The sequence below is a fragment of the Stenella coeruleoalba genome, assembly GCF_951394435.1.
Source record: "Stenella coeruleoalba genome assembly, chromosome: 2".
Taxonomy (NCBI): domain Eukaryota; kingdom Metazoa; phylum Chordata; class Mammalia; order Artiodactyla; family Delphinidae; genus Stenella; species Stenella coeruleoalba.
Window position 1 is genome coordinate 27,367,437 of NC_137147.1, and position 26,596 is coordinate 27,394,032.

At 40.0% G+C, this 26,596-nt stretch overlaps 1 protein-coding gene across 4 annotated transcripts in view; it reads right to left on the bottom strand.

Annotated features, from left to right (window-relative positions):
• YLPM1 (YLP motif containing 1) overlaps nt 1-26,197 on the bottom strand; it is a 68,188-nt gene extending 41,991 nt beyond the window's left edge. For all 4 annotated transcript variants that reach the window (XR_013827257.1, XM_079914258.1, XM_079914257.1 and 1 more), the window contains exons 1-4: nt 25,198-26,197; nt 15,633-15,869; nt 14,493-14,672; nt 12,230-13,224 (exon numbers count right to left, since the gene is read on the bottom strand). Coding sequence is in view for 3 of the 4 variants with exons in the window: in XM_079914258.1 (XP_079770384.1) it covers nt 12,230-13,224; nt 14,493-14,672; nt 15,633-15,869; nt 25,198-26,070 (2,285 nt within the window). In the remaining variant the exon portion in view is untranslated. The remainder of the gene's footprint in view (nt 1-12,229; nt 13,225-14,492; nt 14,673-15,632; nt 15,870-25,197) is intronic.
• Nucleotides 26,198-26,596: the final 399 nt, after the last annotated feature.

Sequence of the window (26,596 nt, forward strand, 5' to 3'; positions counted from 1 at the left end):
GAAATAAGTCAGAGGAAGACATACTATATGATCTCTCTTATATTTGGAATCTTAAAAAAATTTTAATTAATTAAAAAACCAAGCTCATAGATATGGAGAACAGACTGATGGTTGCCAGAGGCAGGGTGTGGAGGTGGGAAAAATGGGTAAACTTTTTGTTTTCTTTTGTTTTTTAGTTTACATAAATTATAATAAAAATATATTCAACCTCAAATTATATATCCAAATTACTAATCAAGTGTGAGGTTAGATTAAAATATTTTCAGGCATGCAAGGGCTCAGGAAACTCCAACCCACAATTTCTTAGTTGAGCATGCACTCCAGGAAAAGGAGGCACTAAACCACAAACTGGAAGCCATGAGATTCAGTAAACAGTGAATCCAATCTAGAAGGAGAGTCAAGGGAAATGCTGGAGTAACAGCCATATGACAGATCTTGAAAGCAGCAAACCAGCCAACCAGCCCAGGCAAAAGCAAGAGAATGCATGAATCTGGGGGAGAGATCTCAAGAGAAAAAGAGATGTTGCTTTTGAGTCTGGAGTTGGAGGATTATTTTAAAGATGTTGCAAGAAGAGGGACTTACCTGGTGGTCCAGGGGTTAAGCTCACGTGCCACAACTACGGAGCCCACGCATCACAACTAGAGAGCCCGCATGCCACAGCTAGAGAGAAGTCTGTGTGCCACAACTAGAGAAGCCTGTGTGCCACAGCTAAGAGCCCATGCACTTCAACAAAAAGAGCCCACGTGCCACAACTAAGACCCAATGCAGCCGAATAAATAAATATTTTTTTAAAAAAGATGTTGCAAGAAGAAAGGCAACTAGAAATTCTAAAAAAGTTATTATGCTAAAGGAAATGTAATCACAATACACTGTTTACCTCTATGAACATTATTTACTGAATGAAATAAATATATTGGGCAGATGGAGTTAGAGAACAGTATAAGAACTAAACCTTTATCTATCAGAATAGGAAGTAAACATGTAGTATCTAATGTGTAAGTATACATGTGTAAGTCAAGAAAGTAGCAACACATTATTTAGTGATATGAAGGTAACTACCAAAAGAAACAGCTAAAGAATTAAAAGATGTCATTAGGAAATATGTCTAGGGTGGTTTGGGGCAGTGGGTGGTTGTTTCTCTTGATTTTTAAAAAACCAAGTGTGTGTATCACTTTGATAAAAATGTAAAATGTATTTCTTTAAAAGACACACAGAGAGTGTTAGCCCTAACCAGGAAAAGGGCTTCTTCTGAGAGTACGAGAAAGATTAGGATGGCAACTTAAGTAATGGTAAGGCCGGGAAGTGAGTTTCATTGGGCCTGAAAGCCTTGATTATCTCTGTGAAGCAGGAAGCTAAATGAAAGATACAAAGAGAAATAATGATGTTTGCTAAGACAGAGAAAGCAACATTAGCACAGATGGTCTATGCAGAATAGTGAAGGCTTGACACAGCTATTGTTGGACAAAGAGGAAAGGAGCTGACCAGGTGCTTGTCAAAACCATGTCACAGGGAACTCCCGGTTAGGACTCCGAGCTTCCACTTCGATCCCTGTTCAGGGAACTAAGATCCCACAAGCTGCGTGATGCAGCCCCCCCAAAAAAAGGTACGTTGCAATGCTAAAGATAAAGACCACATATTTATGAAGGTAAAGAAGTATGCCATTTCAGGTTTTGTGATGATTTGGTTCCTTTTCTTGAAGTTACATTTATTAATTCAAAGTGTCTGAAATAACACCTTAGGTCATTAAAGATATGTAAAGTCATCTGTTTTGTACTGAATTCAGCAATTATTAGTTCATATAAGTGATAAGAGAAGACTATATATAATACACAAGTCTGTATAAGAACACTTTTCAACATGTTAGCTAGTGTTATAATCAAATTCTGAATATGAATGAACTGCTTTTTAACTAAACTGTGAACGCCTTGAGAATTTTACCCGTAACTAAGACATTCTGGCGTAAGCAACATTTATTGAACACCTACTAATTGTCGTGTACTGTGTTAGTGCTGGAAATAAACTGATACCTAACCTCAAGGAGTTCACAGTCCATAAGAAGAATGAAACAAGTAAATCAACAGTTAGAACAGAATTTGATAAATATGGGGCATGTTGGTCTTGCTCACTTAAGTATCCCCAATGTCTGACTCACTGAAAGATCTCGACACATAATTACAGAAGTGCCATCCCCAGGGCAGGAAAAGTAGGGATTGATAAGCAAAAAATGACAGAAAGGGGATTCCAAACAAGGAAAAGAGCATAGGCAAAGGCCAGAGGAAAGGATAAAGGAAGCAGAAGGCACTAAAAGATGTAAAGATATAGAAGAAGTGAACATGGTGGAAAAGTTGTAAAACGTAATGAACTCACTTCTGTAAGCCTCATGCCTGCATATATAATATGCAGTGTTTATGAAAAGGTAGGGTGCTTTGCTTTTAGATTTAATTGTTGACCAGGAGCCAAGGGTCATCATTTTATTTTTATTTGGGGAGTCAGAATATGTTAAACCAATTGAAATATACTTTCAACACTACATATAAATGGAAATTAGTTATCAATACTGCACTTCAAATTTTTCAAAGTTCAAGGATGTTAAAAATGTCAGACTATCAAAACCTTTTTGATTTATAAAAGTAAAGAGCTTTTAGGCCTTTGGAATAAATATATTAAGAGATACTCATATTAAACATATGTACGAAAATAAGCCATCTTTACATCAACACAATGAACTACTATGACCTTTTTAACGTATAAAAACGTACTGGAAATAAAGTACAAACGTAGTATACATCCACTAAATACAATCACACAAAAACACATGCATTGTACATTGGTTAGATGAAAAGAAAAAAAGACAAACATCTGGTGTTTAAATATTTTGAAAATTTTTGCTTGTACAGTTAGGTATTTCATAAACTTCTAAAAAATAAAACCCCTAAAACTAGGTATGAAACCATTAGAACTAGGTATAAAAATTTCAAAACTTGATACAAAAAATATACTCCAAATTGGGTACAAAAACTTAAGAGGGATGCAGAAATACAAATACCCTTAAACAAGATAATGTCTGATTATCACAATATATAAACACATTCACATCAGTAGACCACGGTAATTACAAGATTTTAAATTCTGGAATCAAATTCCTGCCCTTTTAGTTTTCATGTGAAATAATGCCATTTTCTAATATGTATAACCAAGATCCTAAAATCAAAATTCCAAACAGAAATAATCACTATAAACAGGAAAAGCCATGGCAAATGGAAGCATTAAGAAAAATTATGGTGTTCATAGTCCCTTGTTAAACCTAGTAAGACAGCTACAGAATGGAAGAGGTCACAATTCCAATCCTAAAACTAATCAAAAATAGGTATAACTGATCAGAAGCCTTGATATTATTAAAATGTCAGTTCTTCCTCAAGATGGTCAATAGAGTCTATGCAATGTTCAGCAAAATTCCAGCGTATTTTTGAAAACTGACAAGCTGCCTCTAAGCATTATATGGGAAACAGAAAGGACCAAGAATGGTCAAGACAATCTAGATCAGGGGTCAGCAAACTACGGCCCAGGGCCAAACCCAGTTAAGACTGATTTTTAAAATATTTTTATAGGTTAAAAAAAGAAAGAAAGAAAAAGGAAGAAAGAAAAATATTTGACAGAGACCAAACATGGCCCACAAAGCCTAAAAATATTTACAATTCAGCCTTCACAGAAAATCCCTGATCTAGAAACACAGAATTGGAGGACTTACACTAAGAGATATCAAGATTTATTATGAAGCTACAGTAATTAAAACTATTTGACAGGCTTCCCTGGTGGCGCAGTGGTTGAGAATCTGCCTGCTAATGCAGGGGACACGGGTTCGAGTCCTGGTCTGGGAGGATCCCACATGCCGCGGAGCAACTAGGCCCATGAGCCACAACTACTGAGCCTGTGCATCTGGAGCCTGTGCTCCGCAACAAGAGAGGCCCGCGCACCAAGATGAAGAGTGGCCCCTACTTGCCACAACTAGAGAAAGCCCTCGCACAGAAACGAAGACCCAACACGGCAAAAATAAATAAAATTAATTAATTAAAAAAAAAAAGAAAAAAAAACTATTTGACACTGGTGCAAGGATAGACAAACCAAAGTAATAGAATCCACAGACAAATCCACATATATAGTCACTTGAGTTATGATGGAGACACTGTAAAGTAGTAAGAAAAGGATGACTTTTTCAATAAATGGTACTGGGGTCAACATGATAGCCATATGGAAAACAGTGAACTTTACCCTACCTCATACTATACATTAACAAAAAAATCAATTCTATATGGATTGTTGATTTTAAAATAGAAAGGTAAAACAATAAAAGAAAACAAATACAATAATGTATTTATGGGCTTGGAGTAAGCAAAGATTTCTTAAACAGGACATGAAAAGGCACTAACCATAAAGAAAAGATCAATAAATTAGACTACTAAATTAGAAAAATCAAGAATTTCTATTAATCAAAAGATACCATTGGGCTTCCCTGGTGGCGCAGTGGTTTAGAGTCCGCCTGCAAATGCAGGGGACACGGGTTCATGCCCCGGTCCAGGAGGATCCCACATGCCGCGGAGCGGCTGGGTCCATGAGCCATGGCTGCTGAGCCTGCGCGTCCGGAGCCTGTGCTCCGCAACGGGAGGCCACAACCGTGAGAGGCCCGCGTACTGCCAAAAAAAAAAAAAAAAAAAAAAAAAGATACCATTAACCCTTGGGGTTCATTTGGGTTCACTGGATTCAATTATAGTTTTTGAGTTTTTTAAAAACAGTTCTATTTGTAAGGATTGATATTTCATGACTTTTTTTTTTCCTACAGGCTTTCCTAAGAACAAAGAGAAAATTTACTTTTTGAAAAAGAGAATGAAGTTTACATTATCTTGCAATTACCATATAGGTCCACTGAATTCTTTCATAAACCTAAGATACATTATGGAATCTTCTTTCTATATACTGAAACATTTTGTGATCTTCTTATCCTAGAATTCATTATTACTCATCATTCCTTATCAATTATTCCCAACTATGCTAAAGATCAAAATACGAAGACAACAAAAGAATGATGGAATTGTAAAATAAGCTGTCACCCCTCCTTGCATTGCCCAAAATACTGCAGCTTGCTTTTAGGGTTCATTGAGCACAAGTGAGAATTCAGAAATTTTCATTTCCTGACAAAGAAAAGTGACACAGAAAGTTGTGTCAAAATTATTAGATGGGCCTTCCCTGGTGGCGCAGTGGTTAAGAATCCACCCACCAAGGCAGGGAACACAGGTTCAAGCCCTGGTCCGGGAAGATCCCACATGCCGCGGAGCAACTAAACCCGTGCGCCACAACTACTGAGCCCACACTCTAGAGCCCACGAGCCACAACTACTGAAGCCCGCGTGCCTAAAGCCCATGCTCCATAACAAGAGAAGCCACCACAATAAGCCCGCGCACTGCAATGAAGAGTAGCCCCCACTCTCCACGACTAGAGAAAGCCTGCACACAGCAACGAAGACCCAACACAGCCAAAAATAAAATAAATGAAATAAATTTATTAAAAAAAAATTATTAGGGCTTCCCTGGTGGCGCAGTGGTTGAGACTCTGCCTGCCAATGCAGGGGACACGGGTTCGTGCCCCAGTCCCGGAAGATCCCACGTGCCGCGGAGCGGCTGGGCCCGTGAGCCATGGGCACTGAGCCTGTGCATCCGGAGCCTGTGCTCCGCAACGGGAGGGGCCACAACAGTGAGAGGCCCGCATACCGCAAAAGAAAAAAAAATTATTAAATGAATCAAAAGATAAATGCAGAGACAGCTACGCTCTAGGTCCTAATAATGATGTGAAATTAATCATACAAGCAAAATCTCTATGAGTCCTCGGATGACAATATCCTAGATGAATACTCTCAAACTCAAGACAGGATGAGTGAACAATATATTTCTAAGGACAGAAAGGAAATGTGGTATCGTCATCCAGTTAGTTATTAAACAGGGAAGACTTCATCACATATTTTTGGCAAGAACCTGGACCATTCTGCTTTGCTAAAAGAATATGTGACAGAATTATTTCATCTTCTATAATGTTTGTGTGTCAAAATTTACTTGATGCAAAGAGTTTTATTCTTTTAAAATTTTTTTTTTTTTTTTTTTTTTTTTTTTTTTGCGGTATGCAGGCCTCTCACTGTTGTGGCCTCTCTCGCCGCGGAGCACAGGCTCCGGACGCGCAGGCTCAGCGGCCATGGATCACGGGCCCAGCCACTCCGCGGCATGTGGTATCTTCCCAGACCGGGGCACGAACCTGCGTCTCCTGGATCGGCAGGCGGACTCTCAACCACTGCACCACCACGGAAGCCCTCTTTTAAAATTTTTAGGGGCTTCCCTGGTGGCGCAGTGGTTAAGAATCCTCCTGCCAATGCAGGGGACATGGGTTTGAGCCCTGGTCCAGGAAGATCCCACATGCCGCGGAGCAACTAAGCCCGTGTGTCACAACTACTGAGCCTGCGCTCTACAGCCCGCAAGCCACAACTACTGAGCACGCGTGCCACAACTACTGAAGCCCACACACCTAGAGCCCATGCTCCTCAACAAGAGAAGCCACTGCAATGAGAAGCCCGCGCACCTCAACGAAGAGTAGCCCCCACTCGCCACAACTAGAGAAAGCCTGCGCGCAGCAACGAAGACCCAACGCAGACAAAATTAAATTAATTAATTAAAAAAATTTAATTAAAATTTCTAGTAAGTTGTTTTTATTATGCCTTTATTCTTAATTCTGTAAATTACTTGTAAAATTACTTTTAAATTAAAAAAATAAAAAGGTTCCAGGACTTCCCTGGTGGTCCAGTGGGTAAGACTCCACGTTCCCAATGCAAGGGGCCTGGGTTCAATCCTGAGTTGGGAAACTAGATCCCGCATGCATGCCGCAATTAAGAGTTCGCATGCCGTAACTAAGAGTCCACAACTGCAACTAAGAAGCCTGCATGCCGCAACTAACAGTCAGCATGCTGCAACTAAAGATTGTGCATGCTGCAAGTAAAACCCGGCGCAGCCAAAATGTAAATAAATAAATAAATAAATAAATAAATAAATAAATAAATATATAGATCTGTCTTTTTTTGTTTTTTTGCGGTACATAGGCCTCTCACTGCTGTGGCCTCTCCCGTTGCGGAGCACAGGCTCCGGATGCACAGGCTCAGCGGCCATGGCTCACGGGCCCAGCCGCTCCGCGGCATGTGGGATCCTCCCGGACCGGGTCACGAACCTGTGTCCCCTACATCGGCAGGTGGACTCTCAACCGCTGCCCCACCAGGGAAGCCCCTAAATAAATATTTTTTAGAAAGGTTCCAATGCACCATCTAGATGGTAAAGTGAAGACTACTTTTTTAGTATACTGAAGGATAAGAATGCAAAAAGTGCTGCAGAGTGAGAAACAGTCAAGACAATCTAGACATATGAACTGATATCTAGTATATATAAAGGACTCCTACAAACCAATAAGAAAAAAACATAACCCAACAGTAAAACAGGGAAAAGACTTGAATCAGCATTTCATAAAAGAGGAAATCCAACTGAACGAAAATCAAATGGAATGGAAGTCAATCTCATTCATCATCAGGGAAATATAAATTAAAGCCATATTACAATACCACGAGACATACACCAAGATTGCTAAAATTTTAAAGTTTAATAACACCAAGTACTAATGAGGATACAAAAAAAATGGAATACAGAAACACTGGTGGTGAGAGTGTAAACTGACACAACCACTTTGGAAACTGTTTGACAATATCTATCAAAGCAGAACATATTCGTACTCTTATGACCAAGCAATTCCCATCCTTGGCATATATCTAAACAAAATTAAATACAAACACACACACACACACACACACCCCCCTAAAGGGACATATATAGCACCAAAGACACAAAGCGGTGTTTTTCATAATAACCACCAAAAACTTAAATGACCATCAATATTAGAATGGATAAACAGATTGTGGTATATTCATACAATAAAATACTGTAAAGAAATGAGAATGAAACAAACTACAGCTACACACAACATGGCTGAATCTCACAATAATATAATGTTAGGTGAAAGAAGCCAGACTCAAGAGTACATACAGCATGAGTCCATTTATATAAAGTTCAAAAATAGGCAAAACTAATCTCTTGTGTAAAAAGTTGGAATAGTGGCTATCTTTGGGATGAGGAAAAATGGGAAGGGGCATGAGTGGCACTTCTCAGACACTGTTAATTTCTGTTTCTTAATCTGAGTCGCGATAACACAGGTGTATCTGTGAAAATTTACTAAGCTGTACACTTATGATTGTGCACATCTCTGTATGTTCCTCTTCAATAAGTAAGTTTTATTACTGAAAATAAAAGATTCTTGGAAACCAACATCTACTAACATGACAGTTTACTGGAGCTGTGGTAGTCTTCTACAAGACTTGATGAATCCAATGACACATACACACATAAACAGTTTCAAAAAGCTGCCCCAGATGCTCAACAATGTGGTGTGCTACTCACATATGATGCATTTATGTCACTTGATTTTTTGAAAACCTTCAGTTTTTAGAAAGCAGCCTAAATCTGGATTTTTCAAAAAACTCAAAGTAATTTCCAGTACTTTATTTAACAGTGCGTAATTGGTAAATCAGTTAACTGTATTCTCAGTTCTTGTTTTTCTACCCAGCTTTGTTTAAGAAACCACACACACACACACACACACACACACACGCACACAGAGTGGCTTACCGTATGTTATATATATAGCAAACGCTGAATTCAACTAATAAAGGAAATTCACAAGTTTTCTTAATAGTGTGGATTATTCTTACCTCAGTCTCTTTTACTCACTGACCGGCTTCCCACTGATCTCTTTTTCTCCCACGTAACAAAGGTTAAAAAAAAAAAAAAAAAACCATGCCTGGGCAACAGTCACAAACTATACTTTACATGGGCTAAGTGAACAAAAGAAGTAGAAGGGTAATAGAAATGGCAATGACACAGCTAGATCAGGGAAAGGTTTTTAAAACAAGGTAGGAAAAAAAAAAAACAAGGTAGAAATGTGAGCAGGATACAATTCAAGGACAAAATATGCCATCCTTATCAAAGCTGCAGGTGGAAAAAGCCAGGAAGGGATATCTCATATCTAAAAACAGTGTAATCTCCATTCGTGAAGATTCAGCAGACTAGAATGCAGGCCCAAACCTAACTAGACGAAATGTAAAGTCTTAGGAAAAAAAAGAACACAAGACAAAAAACTGTACAAGTTCAGGGTGACAGAGAACTGGCTTAATAACAGTAAGGTGAAAAAGACCTGGCTGGCCAAATTGATGTTAAGCTCAACATGAGTCAACACTGTGAGAGTACTGACCCCCCCACCCAAAAAAACGCAATTTGTTCAGCTATATAAGTACATTTTTATAACAAAGTTAGTAATAGGCCTATGGTCTTTCTCCATCTGAAGTAAGTGTTCATTCTGAAGGAGACTGATAAACCAAAGGCCCTTCAAAGGACAGTGAACAGGGACTTCCCTGGTGGTCCAGCAGTTAAAACTCCATGCTCCCAGTGCAGGGGACCCAGGTTCGATCCCTGGTCAGAGAGCTAGATTCCACATGCCACAACTAAAAAGATCCTGCACGCCACAACGAAGATCCTGAGTGCTGCAACTAAGACCCAGCGCAGCCAAATAATCAATCAATAAATTTTTTTTTTAAAAAAGGACAGTGAACTATACAGCAGGACAAAGCTAGCACCGATGTTAATATGAAGAGAACTTCAGTTTATGTGATGGCACAGCAGAATGGTTAAGGTGGGTCGAGGGAGACAAGAGGATGGTCTTTAGACAACGGCAGGATACACTGTAGAAGAGGGACAGGGTAAATCACTATGTGTTGCACCACACAGGCAGATCTAGAATCCACAGGCAGAAGTCAAGGCAACACATTTATGTTCAACGTAAGAAATACAATTTCTGTAAAACTGTCAGCACCTCGTGGGGCAGTGTTCCTTATCACAGTGCCAACGCTCGAGCAGAGCCCATCAGCTGCTTGTCACAGGAAGCACAGTGGACTTAAGAGTGGGTCAGAAGGCCCTGGATTCTAACCCCACCTCAACCATTTATTTGCCGTGTCATCCGGGGCAATTTATTTATAACTTCTCCAAATCTCAGCTCCCTTTATCCATTTACTTCATGAGATCACTGAGAGGAATAAATGAGCTAATATGTGCAAGACCTAGGATGACAAAATGCAACACAAAGGTGAGTTGCTATATAGAGGGCAAGTTGCACTAGGTAACTGCTAAGATCCTCCTAGCACTGAAATTATTAACTGTACCCTGAGGCAAAAGAAAAAAAGTTAAAGTAGGTCCTAAATTTACAAAGTCAAGATTTGGTAGGCAAAAGAGAGAAAACATTATTATGACAGAAAAAAGGAAGCAGGAAATCTATGTTTTATGAGGTTATAAGAACGTACTTCTCATATAGCAAATCAGTTACCGTATCTAAAAGGTAATGCTCAATCCAGGAGATAAGTAGGAATTCAAATCAAGATGAAACACATGCCAAATAAATCAGGACTACAAATGCACTTGTAATCACTGACAGGATGAACATCACTGAATCACGGCATTAAACACAGTGCTTAACTAGTGCTCTTGCTCTGGGGACCCTCTGGACTCAGCTCCCACTATGTGGACTTAGGCTCTACCCTCCCACCTACATGATCCTGAGCAAGTTATCCAATCCTCTCAGCCCCAGTTTGTAAAGGGTAAATGTAGGATATGAAACTGCCAAGTTCACAGGTTGTCGAGAAGACTCCATGGGATAATGTATGTAAAGCTTCTGACAAGGCTTCTGGTACTCAGCGGAATTCACGTTAATTGCCTTTAATTAGCTTTCATTTTTGGATGGAGTTCTGTTTTCTGAATATAAACTTGGAGAACAAATAAAAAATATATTTTGTTTTCAAATATTGAAATCAGGTTAAAATTTAAAATGATGATGTAGATCCATCAACACTGAGATGGAAAACTAACCAATGCTGACAAGTGGAAAAACCAAGTTACAAAATAATACACTTAGTATGCTTCCATTTTTTTTTTTTTTTTGCGGTACGCAGGCCTCTCACTGTTGTGGCCTCTCCCGTTGCGGAGCACAGGCTCCGGACGCGAAGACTCAGCGGCCTTGGCTCACGGGCCCAGCCGCTCCACGGCATGTGAGATCCTCCCGGACCGGGGCACAAACCCGTGTCCCCTGCATCGGCAGGCGGACTATCAACCACTGCACCACCAGGGAAGCCCTGCTTCAATTTTTTATGACATATGTTTTAAAAATTATTACCTCCAGATAGTAGAATTAGGTGACTTTTACATTTTTTCAATACTTTCCTGTCCTGTCTAAATTTTGTATAAGGAGTATTTCCAGTACGATTTCCAATTGGAAAAAAATCTGATTGAAAATGTTTTTCTATAAGAAAATTATCATTTAGGCCAACTTGGGGAAAAAATATTTTTACGAACTTGGAAAAATAAATTTAACACCTTTTAAAAGGTAAAAGAAAAAATTTAGAAACTACTAGTAAATGTTTTGTGTGCTTTTCTAAAAAATGTGGTTCAAACAAAAAAAAAACATCTCCTAAACTGAGGAAAATATAAAGGATAAAAGTTCCATGGGGGCAGGGATTGTGTCTGTTATGTTACATTCACTGCTGGAGGCACAAATATTAATAAATATTTGCTGAACAAATGGATAAAATAAAAGTCCTATTTACCCTTACACTAAATTCCATTACCTTATTTCACTAGATGCTTATTCATTTTTATCTCCAACAGCTGGCATATCATGTCACAGAAAGTTACCAATCCAGTTATTTGTTACATAAACAAAAAGCAAAAAAGATCAATAAATTTAATAAAAATTGCTTCTGAAGCTAAGGAATTGATAAGCATTACTCTAAACCACTACATTCATCCTGGACTAAAATCGCTACATACAGGATAAAAGCAATGACATCAAAGAAAGGGGGGCATGTTGCCATTTCTAGATTTCATTATGTCATGTCTAATAAGTGAACAACACTAACATTATTAACTGTAAACCAGGAATGTATATTTGTATAAGTACAAAGAGAACATAAAAGCCTACTCAGCCTGTATCAGCAAAGCAGCAAAACCACCACACCCCCACTCCCCACCCGCTCCCAAAAAAAAGGCAGACCTACCTTGGGCCTCTTGGACCTTCCAAGTAACTGCTTCTAGGAGGATCTGGAAGCAATCCACCTGACCTCCCTGGCATGTCCTTGACTGCAGTGATTGGCTGAGATGGAGCAGCTGAAGACTCCCCAAGTCCTTGCTCAGATGAGAATGAACTGTACGGCAGAGCAGACTTGCTCAGTGGAGCTTTAGAATTCACTTGTTCAGATGGGCCAATGGCTGATTGCAATGGAGGATGGTAAGTTGAGGGTGGGGCTGAACCAAAAGACACAGGAGTGGGAAGCAGTGCTGGTCTAGGTTTCTCTGGAACTTGTGAGTTCTGAGAACTGGAGGCTGGTGGAACTGGGGCTGTTGTTAACTGAGGAGGTATCCCTTGTGGAACTCCAGGGGGAGGTATTCCTGGAGGAGGTGTGGCTGAAGATAATGGTGGGAGGGGCATAACAGGTGGAGGCGCTGTTGAAGAGAGAGACGGTGGGGGAAGAACTGGTGGCGGCCCTGCAGAAGAGAGGGAAGGCGGGGGTAGAACTGGTGGTGGCCCTGCAGAAGAGAGAGATGGAGGCATCACAGGTGGGGGCACAGAGGTTGGTAGAGAAGGTGGCATCACAGGTGGGGGCATGCCAGGTGGTGGCACTGAAGTAGGCAGGGCAGGGGGCATCACTGGTGGTGGCAATGATGGAGGCAATACCGGAGGAGGCATTGTTGGTAGAGGTGGAGGCATCTGAGAATATGGGACAAAAGGTGGTGGCATGGACATGTTCCCCATATACTGGTTCTTCATGTTCTGAAATGAAGTGACTTTCTCCTGGAGATAGGTCTGAGTGGCTTTCATATGTCCCTGCCATGTTTTCCATTGCTTCTCATACTCCTGAAGCTGATCTTTGTGAGGATAGGAATGAAGCTGTTCCTCCCACAGCTGGAACTCTCGCTCCCATTCTTGGTAGAGATGTTGAAACTGCTGCTGCTGCACCTCATAATGCCGCATCTGCATATCTACAGACATGGTCTACAAATAAAGGGATAAAAATTATTTCAAGACATTCATATAAGAAAATTAATCATAAGTTAAAATATTAATGAACCAAGGGCATTTGCAGCCTTAGGAAATTAGAACACAAGACTTTGGGAGGCTAAGGATAAGCTTGTTAAATCCTTTCCATGATGATCATTCACCTTTCTTCCTTTGACTTATTTATATGTTATCACTGAGTTGGAAAAAATCTACCAAACACTAAAGCGAATAGCTGTCTCAGCAATAAGTATTTTTCAAGTTTTTATTACTACTATGGGTCATTTTAAATATTACTATTGAAAATGATCTGTTATAGACATATAAACATAAGTTTATACCTCACAGATACAAGACAAACAAGTATCTAAGTCACTTCATCTTTTGTGGTGCATTTGCTTAGGTTTTTTGTGGTGGTTGCTTTGATCTTGCTGGTGGATTTCTGCTTGTTACTGCAGTGCTTTTCAGGCAAAAACACAGGTTACCTTGAAGTGACATAAGAAGCCCTGGTTCTTCTTCTTTTTTTTTTTTGACCACTCTGCGCGGCTTACAGGACCTTAGCTCCCCAACCAGGGATTGAACCCCGCGCCCTCAGCAGTGAAAGCACAGAGTCCTAACCACTGGACCACCAGGGAATTCCTTTTTTTTTTTTTTTAAATTGAAGTATAGTTGATTTACAATATTGTGTTAGTTTCACGTGTACAGCAAAAAAAAAAAACAAAAAAACCATATATATATATATGTGTGTGTGTGTATATATATATGTATACACACACACACACACACACACACATTCTTTTTCAGATTCTTTTCCATTATAGGTTATTATAAGAGAGTGAATATAGCTCCCTGTGCTATACAGTTAAGTCCTTGTTGTTTATCTATTTTATATATAGTAGTGTGTATCTGTTAACCCCAAACTCCTAATTTATCCCTCCCCCTGCTTTCCCCTTTGATAACCATAAGTTTGTTTCTATGTCTGTGAGTCTGTAAGAAGCCCTGGTTCTTAAATCTCTTAGCAACAGTACTCTAACATCTGCCTGGGTTAACATGATCAGAAGATTGCACTATACCCGCCCTTCCCCAAGAGCATTTTCACAATACCACATTTCCAAGCCCCCAGTAATGTGACAAATAACTACTTGGGCACTCCAGACGAAACATCTGATATCTTTCCTTCTTCATACTTAAATCTCTTTCATGAGAAACAAATCCCTTTAACATCCTGGGGCAATTTCCCATGTGGCAACTGAGGAAGCACTCACCTGTATATGTGGTGGATGCTGTATAATCTGCTGGTACTGTTGTAGGATCTGCTGTAACTGAGTGTGCTTCTGCATTATTCCCTGATACTGGAAGCCAACTCGATGCTGCTGGTGCTGCTGCCAGTGTGCTGCTGCAGCCTGCAACTGTTTTAACCTGGCGTCTTCTTCTGGGTCCTCAGACTAAAGATAAAAGAGAGGGTACAGTTTTTTTCTTTTTCTAAGTCATAAACAGCAACCAAATTAATAAGAAACCTGAATATTTTATAAAGTATTATGTTGTAATAGTATTGTGTTATAAAGTCCAGAATCCCTGCAACTATGAGAAAAGCTATTCTATCCTTAGATAAAATACCTAGTTCTATCTATACTGTGATCATGGATACTAATACAAAGGAATTTATAAATCCCACAGTCTTTACGAGAATAATCACCTCACTGTTCCTAAATAGGATAACCATTTCCCCAGCAGAAAGTCAATCCACAGTTACTATCCTTTTCACTATATGAGAAATTTCTTTTTTCACCTTAGTCACTTTTCACCAGCTGCCTACAGTGTAATCATCATGTTTCATTAATGTTTCCATATAAGGCTCTTGGGAGAACAATGACCTTTGGACCAACGTGAGAACTTTCCATGTGCCAGTCAGTATGCTAAGCAACAAGGATTATCACATTTAATGCTTTAATAGCTCAATAAGAAAGCTACTATTTGAATATGCCCATTTTGTAGATGAGGAAATTGAAGCATAGAATGGTTAACTAACTTGCTCAGAGTCACCACCAGCAAGTAGCAATGCCTGGACTACAGCCCGGGCAGTTTGACAATAAAAGCTCAATCTCTTAATTATTGCCCTGTGCTGCCAATATGAAAACACCCACACTTGCATCCCTTTAGTGCTTAGAGACACTCAATTCAGAAGAGTGTCTAATTCTTCACTCTCACTTAAACGATGAAAAAATGCCTTTTCTAAACCCGATATGGCACACATCTGACTATTCCACACATGAAATTTTACATGCACTTAAAAAAAAAAAAATGAAAATATATATCCATTTATATATAACAAAGGTACATATATATATGAAGCAGAAAAAAATGGAACAACTTAATAAATACCAAGTAATTAACTTCATGGTTACCTGGGGTTCCTCAGGTGGGAGAGGAGGTGGTACGTCCTCGTTAGGGGGTGGTAATGGGGGCTCCTCTGATGGAGGGGGTTCTGGTACTTGGCTGGTGGCAGGTACAGTAACTTCTTCCTTTACTGGCTCAGCTGCATCCTTTGCTACAACAGGACCTTTTTTGTGTCCCGGCAAATGCACTTTTGTCCTCTGCTGCAAACTAAGCAGGTGCTGTCGATACCAGTACTGCTGCTGTTCCTACAACAGAAACCATTTTTAAGTCAGAAAGAGAAAAACAAATATCGTATATTAACGCATATATGTGGAACCTAGAAAAATGGTACAGATGAACTGGTTTGCAGGGCAGAAACAGAGACACAGATGTAGAGAACAAACGTATGGACACCAAGGGGGGAAAGTGGCGGGGATGGTGGTGGTGGTGTGATGAATTGGGAGATTGGGATTGACATGTATACACTGATGTGTATAAAATGGATGACTAATAAGAACCTGCAGTATAAAAAAATAAATTAAATTAAATTTAAAAATTAAAAAAAAAAGAATTTTAATTGACAATCCTGTATATCTGCAACTTGGTTTTGACAGGGAGCTACACTTGTGTCTGTGTTCATGTATTTATATATAATAAAAGGCAAACCTGAACTGAGAAAGGCAAATAAATAAACATGATCTTTCAATTCCTCCCCCAAATTTATATATTTAAATTAAACCATACATGTTAATTCAACATACTTCTCTATTCTCATTAAAAAAACATGCTTTTGGAGGTGAGAGTAGTCTTTCTGATAAAAGATCAGAGTAAATCTTTTCAGTATTCATAGCTATTGTTTTTAACTTGCCTTTAGTTGGTTCAGTTTTATCCACGGGGGTCTCGTGATTAATGAATATAATAAACAGTCCTACCTCTTCTCTCTGTCTTCTCTTCCCTCTTTTAAACACCTGCTGTATCATTAATCTTGCCATACCCAGGTATATATACATAAATGAAAATACACTGTGTTTTAGAATGCTTTCTATTTATTTTAAAAGTTTCACTTTGTCTTCCAAGTTATACTGTAATTTGATTTTCTGGAAGCTTATTTTGTGCTTCCACTTTCTAAAAATTACCACAGTAATAAGTTTAATGTGGAAAAAAATTAGAAGATACAGCCTATCCTGATTATTCATGGATTCTGTATTTGTGAATTTGCCAACTTGCTAAAATTTATTTCTAACTCCAAAATCAACACTCAGGGAACTTTCACAGTGATTTGTGGACACGCGTAGATGGGCAAAAAATTAGTTATCTGACTTGCACGTTCCTGTCTGAGGCAGAACACGGCCATGCTCTGCCTTTTTGTTTAGCTCTTATATTGTAAATAAGTGTTCTTTTCAAGGTCTATTTAGGGCCACATTTTTCACATTTCTGTACTTTTTGGTTGAAGATTTTGCTGTTTAAAATGGCCCCAAGCATTGTGCTGAAGTGCTGTCTAGTATTCCTAAGTGCGAGAACGCTATGATGTGCCTTAAGAAGAAAATACTTGTGTTGGATAAGCTTCTTTCAGGCATGTGTTATAGTGCTGTTGGCTGTGAGTTCAATGTTAATGAATCAACAATATACATTAAATAATTTGTTTTTAAACAGAAACACATATAAAACAAGGTTATGTATTGATTGGTTGAAGAAAATGTGACCGAAGGCCCACAGGAACCTAACCCTGCACTTCCCCCAGGAGCAATCGTTCAGTATTCACTAATTCAGTGTTCTTGACAACTTTATAAAATATAAATACCTCAAATAAAGAGACTCGACTACAAATAAGCAATAATTAAAATCAATTTAAAAAAAATCTCACCACTCAGAAGTAACTACAGGATCTTCATTATGCCAGTGTTCACTATATAATTCCCCATGGTTACAAGGTGGCATAAGGAAAAAAAAGTTGTCATAACACTAAAATATTCACTAATGAACTGCCCTATATACTTCTATAATTAACAACAGCATATAAACAAAAACAAAAACAATAGCATACACTTCTACTACAATTATAAAGATGCAGGATCTAGCAGAAGTACTACCAGTTAACAACCAAAAATAATTTTTATAATAGGAACTGCAAAAGAGAATGACATGAATATCAAATGTTGAAAAACAGCCCTTGGAAAAATGTATAAATCCCTAAAATATTTTTTCAACATATTCAAAAATGAAATAAATGATGATAATATAGTGTTGTCACACAATTTTGTCACAAAAATTATAGTACAGAAACCTAATCTACACTTTATTCTTTATAAACGCTAAGACTCAGCTGTTCTTTATGATTTTTGAGCTTTATTTTTCAAGATTGTGTCCCAAATTAAATTTTTTACTTTTTACAATAAACTTTTGGTCCTTGTGTTAAATGGATTCATTTTACTTGCATTCACTGAGATTCATTGCCTCTGGATAACCAGGATTTCCTATATTGTTACTATTTTACTGTACATCCTCTCCAATTTTCCACATGCAAATATACATGATACTCTTTTCTCATGAAACATACTGTCTTGTTATCTGTTTTCTCATTTGCAGAAAGTAACTGTCTTGGGAGAGAGGTGTTTCATGCTTTTCTCATATCCTGTCTGGTGCTTAAGCATAGTGCCGGAACACACAGTAGAGTGTCAATAAATAGTTGCTGATCAGCTAAAGACTTCCCTTCTAGGCTACTAATTTCTATGACCTGAAACTTGCTACATCCCTTTGGAAGAGTAAATTCCATCTCACTAACTCCATCCTGAAGTTTGGGTCATGACTGGGTTTTTCTCGTTTTTATTATCATACACATAATCATCAGTTCCTGAAATATAATTACTTTTACTATTCAACATGAAAAAAAAAGAAAAAAAACCAACACACTGTTCATGATAGTCAACAATTATGTGGTATTAGAACATTTTCAACTTTCTTCCATTATTGTATGAAAATACTGAAAACAGCAACAGGCTTGTTTTTTAGCTTTAAAAAATTAATAAACTCTTTCAAGTAGAAGTTAAAAGTTTCCTTTTTTTTTAAGTTACTTTGAAAGCATCACCAAAACATACAAAGATGCAAACTATCTTTCATAAACTAGAAGCCAGTGGCTATAGATAGGAAGATTATTCAGGTCTAGATTCCTTATCAATTTATACCCACCTTATTCTTGTGCTTTCTATCTTTGTCTTAGACCTAGTCTAAGGTTAAGAACCTTGTTAGGAGCTCAGGTACTTGTTGATTTACTAACAGTATGCACTGTAGATCAATTTCTATTTAATATGAACCCAATAAGCAGAAACCAGATCTAATTCAATCCTAGGACGAGGCTTTGGCACATTTTTAAAGCTCTGCAAATGAATAATGATGAAATCATTCAGAAATGTCCTCAGTGACCCCAGAGAAGGTTGCTTTATCTCTATTTTAAAAAGGAATAAAACCTGCCTGGACTTGCTAATGAAGCTGAAATAGTAGCCAGTTCTTCTGAATGTCCCGTTATATCAGACAACTCCATCTCATATGGGATGTTAGTTCATAGGTAGAGGAAAATCACAGTAAATGTCACATTCAAAAAGAGATTGAATAGGGCTTCCCTGGTGGCACAGTGGTTGAGAGTCCACCTGCCAATGCAGGGGACACGGGTTCGTGCCCCGGTCCGGGAGGATCCCACATGCCGCGGAGCGGCTGGGCCCGTGAGCTATGGCCGCTGAGCCTTCAAGTCCGGAGCCTGTGCTCCGCAACGGGAGAGGCCACAACGGTGAGAGGCCCGTGTACCACAAAAAAAAAAAAAAGAGAGAGAGACTGAATAGAGTTAAAAAGTAAGGATGTATCTGTCATAAATACCAAAAAAGATGCTAATTAATTCAGCAAGTATTTACTGACCACTTGCTACCAGTACAGTAAGGAACTAGGTACTAAAAGATTCTCCAAGTAGGGAAATATAAAGGAGAAGGGACAGGGAGAGAGAGAGAGAGGATGAATGAATGAATGGATGAATGAATGAATGAATGAACACATGCGTCTATGTGTGTGATGTTTTAAAGATTAATTTTGAAAGGTTGCCTTTCCTGTCCAGGTTGATTAGGATAAATGCCTGTAACATTAAATGTTCAATGTCATATCCTAAAGCAAGTGGGATGGGGAGGGGGGACGGTAAAATAATGAAATGGATTTCCATTTTTAAAATTTATTTAAAATATATTTATTTTCAACATTTTTGAAGTTCACACTCTATTCCAGGAATTAAGGTCCCATCTTAAAAAAAAAAACTCCTTTACTGTGCCTCTTCCTCCAGCTCCTGCCCACATTCTCTCTCTCTCTCTCTCTCTCTCCTTCAGTCAAACTTCTTTAAAAGAGTTGTCTATACTCACCATCCCCATTTCCTCACCTTCCATCACTCCTCAAATCAATGCAATATGGCTTCAGTCACTATGAAACTGCTCCTGCCAAGGTCAACAATAATCTACATGTCAGTAAATGCAAAAGATAACTCACAGTCTTCATCTTGCTTGACCTCTCAGCAGTAACACAGCTGACTACACCCTCCTCCTAGAAACAGTCTTCCCTTCACTTCTGTGGCACTGTACTGTCCTGATTTTCCATCTACCTATTTGGCCTTTCTTCCCATTGGTTCCCTTAGGTACTGTGGTTCTGCAGGGCTAGGCTCAATGTCCTTTAAACTTTATTCTTACTCTACACACACTCCTCAGGAGACTTCATCTATTTCTGTGCCTTCAAATACCATTTTTATGCTGATGACTCACAAGTCTATGTCTCCCAGATCTCACTTCTAGACTCCAGACCTGTATCTAACTTCTAACTGGACATCTCCATTTAGAATCTTATGTCTCAAGGATCTTAAACTCAGTAAGTCTAAAACTTAACTCATCATTTTCCCTTCCTCCCAGACCTGTTCTTCCCCCTCCTGTAGGTTATTAGTATATGGAACCACCATCCACCCAGTTTCCTATCCCAGAAACCCAGGAATCGTCCTTGATGCCTCCCTCTCCACTACTACTCAATCTCCAACTGGATTCTAGCACCAAAATATTTCTCCAGTCTTTCCACTTCTCTCCATCTCCTCCATCACCATCCAAGTCCAAGCCACTACTAACTCTTGCCTGGATCACTCTATTCACTATTCTCTCTAAATCACTCTTGCTCCTTTCGATTCCACTCTCCCCAAAGCAGTGTGAACTTTCAAACAAGCCAATCTGTCACATTTGCCTATATAAAATCCTTCAATGGCTTCCTACTGCCCTTAGGATAAAGTCTTCATAGGTCCTCCCTGGCCTGGTTTGTACCTTCAGTAAGCCCTACTGAACTTAATTCTTTGAACTCGTATCTGGTTATTTCCTACCCATTCTTCAGGTTTCATTTAAATATTACTTGCAAAGGGAGGTCTCTTCAATTAGTTTAGAGCTCCCAGCTATATTCAATCATTTGAAAAATATTTATTCTTCACCTACTATGTGCTAGACCCTGAGCAAGGCCCTGTGAATACAATGGTGGGCTTAAAAAAGCTCACCTTTTCCTAATCCTTACGGAATGGTCTAGTGATATTTTCTATTTTATAATTCCACAGCACCTTACACGTCTTCAATTACTTTTTAAATGTCTTTTCCCCGCATTGGAACAAGTGAATGAGGGCAGGTACCTTGTCTATTTTGTTCACCATTTCATCTCCAGTACTAAGCACAGTTCTTGGCACACAGTTGTTACTCAATATATATTTAAGTATTAGATAGTGGCTATAAACTCTAATCAAAGTCAACAGCTTTACCTAAATAAGTTTTAAGAATAAAAGAATAAATCACAGTTCATTAAAAAAAGACCAGTATGCATTTTAACTAGCCAGTCCTTTAAAACATACAGAAGAGTTAATTCTTCAAAAAAGACACATTCCATTATATCACCAGTTTACTCTGAAAACTAGAAATTAAATGGAAGAATATCAAGCACTTATCCTGTCTTTTCTATGCTAACTGTATGTCCAATCAAACAGCCCTAGTTCATGAGTGAAAGTTTTTCTTTACAGAATTCCTTATGGTAAATATAGAAGAAACAGCAGAAAAAAAAATTCACCATATTGCAACCTCTAACAAAGAAATAATTTACTCAAGCAAAGACCATCAACGGATGAACCACTAGATGAAATATTAGATTGAAGATTGATGGGAAGCTTTACAGCAGAGAAACCAGTCACCCCCCCCTTGATCAATCTTGGCACCACTAACTATGGGACAGCCAGGCATTGAGTGACTCCTGATGGGATGCAAATGAAGTACACAGCACTTCCTAGGTTACGAAGTACACTTGCCAAAAGAAAGGGGAACTTAAATCTAAGAAGGTTGCACAGTTAATGCCTAGTTTACAAAAAAAAACATGGGAGAGAGAGGAACAAGTCAAATGACACCAACGAGACAGCAGACAAATCCAGGACGTGGGACATTCTACAGGATAACTAATACAGATTTTTCAACAAGCTCAATGACAAGGGTAGAGAAACAGAATAGGAGAGACTGACCTAAATCAGGGATTCTCAAGTGAGAGTGATTTTGCCCCACAGGGGATATTTGGCAATACCTGGAAACATTTTTGGTAGTCACAACTGGGGGCTGCTACTGGTATCTAGCAGGTAGAGGCCAGAGTTGCTGCTAAACATCCTACAATGCACAAGACAGCCGCACAACAGAATTATTCTGCCCCAAAATGTTTATATTGAATCCCAATTTGAACAAACCATCAAAACTTTATTAAGTCCATGGGGGAATTTTAACATGGATAATATCAAGGAATTATTTTTATTAGTATGATGAGACAATAGGGGAAATCTGAACAGATCTGGTATTAGATGATAGAAACTTGTTAATTTTGTTAGGTGTTATAACGTGTTTACCTTAGAAAAAGTCCTTTAAAAAAAATGTCTAAGAATGTAGGAAGGAAATGATGTGAGAGCTGATTCATTTAAAAATATTTCAGCAAGAACAACAGTAAAGGGGCTTCCCTGGTGGCGCAATGGTTGAGAGTCCGCCTGCCGATGCAGGGGACACGGGTTTGTGCCCCGGTCCGGGAAGATCCCACATGCCGTGGAGCAGCTGGGCCCGTGAGCCATGCCCACTGAGCCTGCGCGTCCGGAGCCTGTGCTGCGCAACGGTAGAGGCCACAACAGTGAGAGGCCCGCGTACCACAAAAAACAAAACAAACAAACAAACAAAAAGAACAACAGTAAAGGCCTAGGTGAAGCATACATGGCAACATCTTGATAGCTGTTGAATTTGAGTGATGGGTATATGGGGAGAATCATACCATTTTCTCTACTTTTGTGCATGTTTAAAATCTTTCACCATAAAAAATTTTTAATGAAATATTCCAAAAATAAAATATGAATCAACAAAGAAGGGTTAATTGTCAGAGATTGGCACTGGCATGAAGAAAATGTTTACCACCTAATAAACCAAAGTATCCTAAGTCTAGAACACGACAACTCTTGTATCTTATTCAACAAAACTTTGTGGAGAGCTGACAAATTGGCAAGACACTGGCCCAGGTGCTACAGGGGATAAAAAGGTAAGTGAGGCAGTCCCTGTCTGCAAGGGACTTAAGATTTGAAGAACAGAACCAAACCACACAGGTAAGCTGAAGCACGGCTTCATAGAGACCCTGATATTTGAGATGTGCCTCGAAAGCAATACAACTGTAAGGGGGGAGAGAGGGTTGAGGAAGTTGGGATGAATTCTAGAGAGAGGTAAAAAAAAACCTAAAAAGGCTTAGCAAGGGCCTTCTTGATCTGGCCCATTCCCACCTCTCAAATCTCATCTTCCACCACTTTCTTTACAGCTCTCATCAAAGAATTTGAGGCACTGAATAGTCAAAGCACTAAAAGAAGTTCACTATAGACAAGGGTACAAAGGCAGAAAAACAAAAACAGTGTTCGTGCTAAATATTCATATTAAGGACCGGTCTGATTCCCGCCCCCCATCCCCCACTACCAAAAAACAATTCATTTGTCTAAGAGGCCAGAAAAAGTCCAGTAGAGATGAGGATATAAATGTCATATTTTGGCTTGGACTAACTCTGAGAGTGCTGGACAACAAAAGCACTGGAAATCTCAGAGTGGGGTGGTAAAGGGGGCAAAAATTCCATCTCTATTATAATGGAGGAATCTGGAGAAAAAACCTGATGGGATAGTACTAATTTGGTGTAAGCTAACAGAATCTCTCATTCTACTGTTTTACCCCAGCAGCTCAAGTGTTTTCTCCTGATGATGTGCCAAGCACCACATCTTGCTTACTTAAAACAACCTGTTTTCAGCTTGGTGCTTTGTGACCACCTAGAGGAGTGGGATAGGGAGGGTGGGAGGGAGGGAGACGCAAGAGGGAAGAGATATGGGAACATATGTATATGTATAACTGATTCACTTTGTTATAAAGCAGAAACTAGCACACCATTGTAAAGCAATTATACTGCAATAAAGATGCAAAAAAAACAAAAAAAAACAACCTGTTTCTCTTCTTAATTTCTAATGCCAAACCACTGTAAAATTAGAATAATATCTTTTGGAAATCTTTATATGTAAATCTGAGCTTGTAGATTAAAAGATTCTCTTTTTTCATGAGGGAATCTAGGTAGATTACTAATTGCTAAAAGTGTCTATTTTAAGAAACCAAAACAAATTATTTCTTCCACTTTAATTTTATCTTCTTTCTGAAGACAGGAATTCATTTATTACTGCTACCCTATCAATCTTTGACAGGGAAGCATCACTTGAAAGAGAAGTTTAGAAGATTGGCTCTCTCATGAATGAAGAGATGTCACCACCATTTTTTTAAAACTTGGCCGAATTCCAAGGCTGTTACTGTGGAGTAAATGCTAACAACAATGCAATGCAGCAAATTAGTCATGTCTCAAAACTATCTTTAAGTGATGTGAGAACAGGATGTATGGGTCAGTTCCTTAAATGACCAACAGATTCCCAAAAAGGTCAAATATGTAGACTTCCCTAGGTATTGCATATACATCTATAAACATAATTAGGATGTTCCTGATTAGAACAAGATTTCCACCCTTCATTTGCTGAGACTTCTTAATTCAGGAAGCTGACAGCTATCAGTGGCCCTTAATTTTCTTTTAAAGAAACTAACTGGTCATAAGATTCATATGCATTTCAGGTGTCAGCCCTTTGAGAAGCTTCTTTTTTATGCTGCCTCTAAAATAGAATTTTAGTTTAAGTTACAATTAAACAACAACAACAAAAAAGCCCTTTGCAACAGCAATAAAACCTAGAAGCATGATCAAAGGAAACCAAGGAATATATCTGAGAAGTAACTCTTGAGCCACCCCATCACTCTGGTGTCTAGAAATATCTTCAAACACTGTTCTTTTAATAATCCACATTCAGCTAATTGAAAAGCTGGGATGTCAGACCTTTGACTTTTATGGAATACTCTGGAGTGTAAATTAGCCAGTTATCGTGTGTTGGAATTAGGCTAAGCACTGGGTAAAGCCCCCAGGCCTGCTCACTTAGGGCCCTCTTGGTGAGAGCCGCAGCTTGGGCAGATGTTTTCTTACCTGTGGAGTCATCGTAGAGGGATCTGGCTCAGGGGCAGCTTGCTGCTGTTCAGCACTCTTGTTCTTGGACCCGCTCTCCAAAGGCTCTTGCTGGACAGTTGTCTTATTCCCAGAAGGGGCGGACGGCGGTGGCGGAGCTAGCAGCTGGGATTTAGAATGGCCTTGGGAGGGGCGGGAAGGAGATGCCTGAGAAGAGGGCAAGTAGGACTGGGAATGGCTCAAATAGGACTGCGAGGAGGAGGAAGAGGAAGAATAAGATGGGGTGGGCGCCAGGTAGGACTGGGAAGGTGGGGACTGAGAAGGGGACGGCTGAGCGGGAGGCAGGTAGGGCTGAGACGAGGCCGGGGGGTAGTACGAGGGTGGTGGCTGAGGTGGAGGCATGTAAGATTGAGACGGGGGCATGTAAGACCCTGGCGGTACTGGGGGAGATTCAGGGGGAGAATCCAGCTCCATGGGAACCAAACCAGGAGGCCCGTCTCGTTGGTGGTGGAGCATCTGGTGTTTGTACTGCTGCTGCTTCTGATAGCTGAGAGCCGGCCCAGGTGGCGGGGGCATCGGCGGCGGCGGTGGCTGCCAGTCCCCGTAGCCGCCCCCCGGCATCACCGGCGGGGGCGGCAGGGGGGGCGGAGGAAGGTGATGGGGCTGGAGCACGCACTGCATTTGCTTCTGGTGCATCTGCTGCAGCTGCTGGAGCTGCGCCAGGTGCTGCTCGCGGAAGCTCATGAAGCCAGAAGAGGAGGGGGCCGCGGGAGTCGTCGAGCTCGAGTACCCGGGCCCCGGCGAGGCCTCAGGAAGCGCCACCGGCGGTGGCGGCGGGACCGGCGGCGGCGGATAGTGGCTGCTCCCGCCATACCGGCCCCAATTCGGGTACATATCGGAGAAGAAGGCGCAGCGCTCGTCCCGGCGTCGTTACGCGTCGCAACCGACCTCCAGGAGCTGCGGCGGCGACGGCGACAGCCGGAACTCGCGGCGCCTACAGGCCCCGGAGCGTGTAAACGGAGCGCGCCAGTGCGCCGGCGCTACCGAGCTGCGCCCGCGACCGGGAAGGTGGGGACGGTACCGGGGCGATTACGCCTGCGCAGTAGCCACCGAGAGGAGAACAAAGGCAAGATAGAGCGGCCCTTTGCTTGGCGACTCTCGGTTGCCACCTTCCTTCCGGTTCGGATAATGTTGGGGCGAGCTGAATGTTCCTATATAGCCAAGGAACCATAGAGTCTCACAGCTGAGAGCGGTGGTAGAGATCCTATCGCTCTACGGGTTCGCTTTTGAATGGAAAAAAAAAAAAAGGTTCCATTCACAATAGCAACAACAACAAAAAACCATGAAGCAGGTAGGAATAACACTAATAAGAAATATGCAGAATCTATATAAAGGAAACTACAGAACTATACAGACTCAT